General features: G+C 33.0%; 2 protein-coding genes across 2 annotated transcripts; one reads left to right on the top strand and one right to left on the bottom strand.

The window, feature by feature from the left end:
• Window positions 1-2,900: 2,900 nt before the first annotated feature.
• On the top strand, window positions 2,901-4,484 carry LOC112680646 (WD repeat-containing protein 73-like). The gene is made up of 5 exons (XM_025550810.1): window positions 2,901-2,953; window positions 3,044-3,275; window positions 3,368-3,458; window positions 3,556-3,858; window positions 3,943-4,484. The coding sequence occupies exons 1-5, from the start codon at window positions 2,901-2,903 to the stop codon at window positions 4,380-4,382; spliced, it is 1,119 nt and encodes a 372-aa protein (XP_025406595.1). The 3' UTR covers window positions 4,383-4,484.
• LOC112680647 (dynein assembly factor with WDR repeat domains 1-like) lies at window positions 4,395-5,350 on the bottom strand (the record flags this gene model as incomplete). The annotated part of the gene is made up of 4 exons (XM_025550812.1): window positions 4,395-4,716; window positions 4,771-4,905; window positions 4,964-5,126; window positions 5,187-5,350. Coding segments are annotated over 4 exons (675 nt in total), but the record flags the coding sequence as incomplete, so codon positions are not given.
• Window positions 5,351-6,186: the final 836 nt, after the last annotated feature.

Here is a 6,186-nt window from a genome sequence, read left to right as displayed (position 1 = left end):
TTCCAGAAGTGATAAGAACGTTGATAACTGAAAAGCGTAAGGCTAGAGCTTGTTATCAACGCACTCGTTTACCCTCACATAAAAAAATTTACAACCAACTGGCAATCTCTTTGAAGAAAACTCTCGCTAAACACAAAAATATAATGCTAGTTAACAATCTTACTAATCTCTCCCCAAAAGACGGCAGTCTGTGGAAAGCCACAACAAAAATTCTCCGATATAAAACCCCCAACCTCCCTTTAATAAAACATAACGGCAGTCTTACGTCATCGGACTCTGAAAAAGCTGAATTATTTAAAATATATCTTTCTGAGATATTACTGCCTCATCCAGATATATTTGATCCTGATACAATAACACTGGTCAATAGGTCTCTCAATGTCCCTCCTCAATTTTCTCTCCCAATTAAACCCTTCTCTCCTAACGATTTAAAATATCAAATCCTAAAATACCCACAAAAAAAATCTCCAGGCTACGATCTAATCACGGCCGAAGTAGTTAAATGTCTCCCCAAAAGAGCCATTGTTCATATTACTCATATTTTCAACTCAATAATCAGATTATCTTATTTTCCTCTACTATGGAAGTTCTCGACAATTATCATGATCCATAAGCCAAATAAGCCAGCTGATACAACTTCTTCCTACAGACCAATAAGTCTTCTTCCCTTCCTTGCGAAAATTTTAGAAAAACTTATACTTAAACGTATCCTACCAATTATTTCTGACAAGAAAGTTCTACCGGACTACCAGTTTGGTTTTCGTTCTTCGCATTCGACGACCCATCAACTGCATAGGGTAGTAGATGCAATATCTTTTTCTCTGGAAAAAAAATTATTTTGTACAGCAGCTTTCTTAGACATATCACAAGCTTTTGATAGAGTCTGGCACGATGGTCTCCTGCATAAAATAAAAACATTTCTTCCTTCACCCTTCTATCATATAATCAAATCATATCTAACTGAACGTACCTTCCAAATACGTTACGGGTCTGACACGTCAAGTATTGGCAGTATAAGTGCTGGGGTTCCACAGGGCGGCATTTTATCCCCCATTCTCTGCAATATATTCGCAGCAGATCAACCAATCACACCAAATACATCAGTAGCAGATTATGCCGATGATAAAGTAATTATATCTATGAATGACAACCCATGCATAGCCTCCGCAAACCTTCAAACTCACCTAGACCTTATGGAGAATTGGTATACCAAATGGAGATTTAAATTAAACCATAGCAAGTCTATACACACCACCTTTACGCTTAGACCAGCTCTTACCCCTGAGGTAACTCTGTACGGTGCTCCAATTCCATCCTCTCCTTCAGTTAAATACCTTGGTCTTACATTAGATAAAAGATTAACTTGGGCCCACCATATTAGAGCAAAAAGACTTTCACTGAACAACCGCTTTCGTATCCTCAAACCTCTAGTCTCTAATAAACACACCTCCCTTTATGTCAAACTCCTCATTTACAAAACACAACTGAAACCAATCTGGACGTACGGGATACAGCTATGGGGAAGTGCAAAAAAGACAAATTTAAATAAAATTCAATTTTTTCAAAACATTGCGCTAAGAAAATTAATAAATGCTCCCCCATACATATCTAACCATACTCCCCATACAGACCTAAAATTAAAAACTATTCACGAGGAAGCCAAACACTTTTACAAAAGATTCCACAACCGTCTTTCCTCCCACTCAAATCCTTTAATTAAAAACCTTTCCTCCCTCTCAATCCCCAGCAGTCCTCCTAGACGATTAAAACGTGAATGGTGTAGAGACCTGTTACAAATTTTAATATAGAAAAAAAAAATACTAACTTATTAAATATATATAATTCATTTACATTTTTCATATAAACTATCAACATTTAAGTGTCATCATTGGGTGGCTTCTTTATTCACTTTTTGTATTTTGTATACTCGTGTTATCTGTACCCCTTATCATATATGCTTATTGTGTCGTTTGATATAGATTGTATATTACGTATTAAAATAAAAAAAATAAAAAAATTTTGTATTAATTTAAATATTAAAATAAATGTACGTGTGCACCTATGCAGACTGCTTTTATATTGAATAATAATCCAATATCTACCAACAGCAAACATAATTTTATCCTGTTAAATCTAAAAACCTTTATAAAAAATTTATATTTATAGTGATGTTTAATATATTTAATATGAGGGAAACATCTATTTTCTCCGATATAAATGCCACTAACGAATGTCTGTAATTATTAATAATTTTTAGTTTTTTGGTTCAGAAAATTATTTCTATCACTGACACTACATACATTCATTAGTACTTGATACGTGGTAGTTTAAGCTTTCAAACTTAAAACTAATTATTTGATAACCAGTTTTGTTTTCAAACACATATTGCAACAGATTCACGGTTTTAAATACCTTAAAAATGTTGTTAAATCATTTTTAATTGAAAGCAAAACGATTTTTAAATATATTTTCCTATTTAGCAGTACATGTTAAACAAAGAAGGAAACACCTAATTGATATGCTATCTTTTTTTAACACGATCGCTCGGGCAACACTGTCTAGTGAGCGTTCCAGTTATCATATAGTTCAATGTCTATGACACGGTTTAAGTATATCTTAAACCGTGGTCTATGAATATAGGTTCTATGGCCGTTGTGCGTATTTGCTGATAACCGACGATTTAATGATAAGATAATAAATTGATAATATTTGAACACAAAAATATTACCTTTTAAAAGTTCTGCTCCACCGGCAATTGTAGTTAGTTACCGAAATGATTTCGTCTTTTACTGATCAATTGTGCATTTAACATCCGTTCGGTCTAATCGAATGGAATTCGTCAGTTATTACTAATCATAATCCCTGTCAATTGTTGTCTGGTTGTTAAGAATAGTGTGAATATGGATAACACCACGGAAGTGTTTGACGATTGGTTTTTTAATTCTTTCAAGAAGTAACAATAACATTTTTCATCAACTTAGTCTTCGTGCACAAAAAGTACTGTAATAGCACTCATTGGTATAATTATATTATTAAAAACTAGATATCATAAGCTGCAAATGTTTGGCGTGGATAAGCCGGTTGTTTCCATTGAGCTGAGCAGCGATTCTTCGGTGTGTTTGGCGTGCGAAAAACCCGGAGGAAATTGTTTTGAAGTATTGAATTTAGAACTTCCTAGTAAGCTTTACCAGGTTGAAAACCAACACGATTCGATAAATACATGTAGGGATTTGAAAATCAGATGTGGTACTTTGACTGAAAACCGATTAATAGATGTAAACACAAATTTTAAGTATCTTAGTATACCTCCATTGATTTGTATGAAAGAGAAAAAAATAATGGTTAACTATTTTTCTTAATTCAACAGATGAAAACCCTATTTGGAAAATCTAAAACAATTTTGTCTGAAGAAGGGATCGGACATGTTACAATGTACGAAATGGCTCCTAACAAATCAGGTATGCATAACGAATTATGGTAATATAATCTGTTATTATTTCAGAAAAATATAGAAAATAAATATTAAATTATTTAATAACGTTTATAATGTTTTAGATCAAATGATCCCATTGGTAAATATTAAAAGTAAAATAGACAGTGGACGTTTAGCTATTGATTATTCAACTGATAAATTAGTTATATGGGGAAAAGAAGACTCATTTAACACTGGTTGTATGTTTGATATTGAAAACAATAAGAGGATTTTATCGTTCTGTAATAAATCTAATAATCCATTGGATAGTTATACACCTTATTTCATATCTAAAGATGAATTAATTGTTCTAAATTCAGAAAATGGATCATTTGACTTATATGACATAATTAGTGGTCAGCATATAAAAAACATTGATTTACCAGGTAGGTGTTTGTATGTAATTGACATTAACATAACAGACATTAAAAGATTATAATAAATTGTTTGAAAATTTTTTACTTTTTTAGTTGTTGATTGTAATGCAAAATGGTTTTCAAATACTGTGTATACTAGTTCTAAAGAAACCACCACTTTTAATTTAACTTTAATTTCTAACTGTGGAGTTCTATTAAATTATGATCTAAGAAATTTAAAAGTACCAAAAATACACCAGAAAGAATTGTTTTCAAATTGCGATAATGTTATAAACATTTGTTTCGATCCGATAAGTCCACATAGAAATGCAGTTAGTGGATTTGATGGAAATGTATATATTATAGAGGAAATGGATTGTAGTAGCAATATGAGTCACATATTCAAACATGAAGGACATATGTTCACTGAAGATGAAGGCTTATGTCAGAATAATGTTACTACTAGTTCTTTATGGCTACCTATGTGTGGAAGTAACACATTATTATCTGCAGCTCATGATGGGTCAGTCCAAGGATGGCAATATATTTCATAAAAAAAAAAAAAATTAAATTGTAACATTCTATTAATTAACTGTAAGTCTGATATTTATATTTAATATTTTATTGACAATAGATAAATTCATTATGTACTTAATTATGAGTATATTACATGTTTTAATCTTTTTTGGATTGTCGCCAGACACAACACGTATTGTCTTTAGAAGCAGTCAATATCATATCTCCTAAATAGCTTATTTCAGCTGAGAATACATGATCAATATGTTTGTTTAATATTTGTAAACATTCTCCAGTGTCTGTATCCCAAAACATTGAAGTACAGTCTCGTGATGCAGTAAGCAGATGATGTCCAGCAGGTTCCCAAAAAACCTAAAATTTTAGTAAAATTGTATTAACTATACATAGCTATTTTAAATTTAATACTTTTGACACTTCTCCTGTATGTCCAATCATTGCGGTCATTAATTCACCATTATTGGTATCCCAAATACAAGCACTACAATCGCTACTCGCTGTAGCTAATCGACGACCAACCAAATCGAAACTAACATCAAGAACCTAAAATGAACAAGTACTTATGTTTGATCTGAAATGAATGTTTTTTTAACATTATTACCTCGTCTGTATGACCTGTTACTGTATGATGACAGCTATCAGTCCTCCTTACATCCCACAACTTGGCTGTATTATCCAATGAACTACTTGCGATCATGTTACAACTAAAGTTGTAACGACAAGCACTTAATTCTGCTGTATGGCCAGATAATGTAGCGATGCAGCTGTGTACAGTGTGCATCAAAAATTAATGGACTTCAGTTTAAAAATGTCTTAATACATACCTGCAGGTACGAATGTCCCACAGTTTGATTGTGCTGTCAAACGATCCTGTGATCACCGTTGTTCCATCTCTGTTGAATTCATTGGTCACCACTTCACCAGTATGCCCTCTAAGAGTGGCTAGATTTTGGCCTGAGAATAATTTATAAATTCTGGTAGGCAAAGGTTATAGTTATCACTGCTTACTATGATTTGCAAATAGAACGCTATTCTATATTTATTTTAAAACAATGTGTACCATTGTTTAATCCCTTATGGGATTGCTATTATTTCAAATTCTCAGTAAGTTTATCTTATGAAAATGACAAAACATACTTATGTAAACCGAGGGGATACCGATTTCGGGATGTGTAAAGTGCGGACGAACTACGACGCGTGCGGTTATTGTACTCTACTGGCCTGGGACGCGGATAGTTTTTTTTTTTTTAGGAAAGACGTCGCAGTGGCGTGACGCAGTTTATTTACTACTCACGAAATTTACATGTGATATGAATTGCCTAAATATTACTCCTTAAAACATGCTGTGCTGGAACCCCCTTAAACCGGGTCCACAATCGCAACATTCGCATGTAACACAACATCGTATCGTAACTCCGTACTGTCAGGCCCGGCTCAAGGGGTAGGCGACGTAGCCCCATGCCTAGGGCGGCAATTAACATTTTAAAAAAATATTACATTTCCTAGTACCTACTCATGTTAAATTATGTGTAGTAAAAAATAACACTCAAAAAACTGTTTTGTTCTGTTTAAATTAGTAGTGGTTTACTTGTCTACAAATATATGATATTAATCTAATATAAATAATATAAATTTAAATTTATAAATATAATGAACTCAGAATTAAGTCTATTATAGTATTGTTTATGTAAAAATAATATTTGATGTAGTATTTACACGTAAGGGGTGGCAAAACTTAAGTTTGCCCAGGTGTACGTAAACGTTTGAGCCGGGTCTGTGTACCGTTACTCAGTGGCATAACTTTTGTATGGGGGGGGGGGGGGG

Source organism: Sipha flava, unplaced genomic scaffold, assembly GCF_003268045.1.
Source record: "Sipha flava isolate LNK unplaced genomic scaffold, YSA_version1 17965_pilon_pilon, whole genome shotgun sequence".
NCBI classification, from domain to species: Eukaryota; Metazoa; Arthropoda; class Insecta; order Hemiptera; family Aphididae; genus Sipha; species Sipha flava.
The sequence above is the reverse complement of the archived record's forward strand: the minus strand, read 5'-3'. Positions and strand labels throughout refer to the sequence as shown.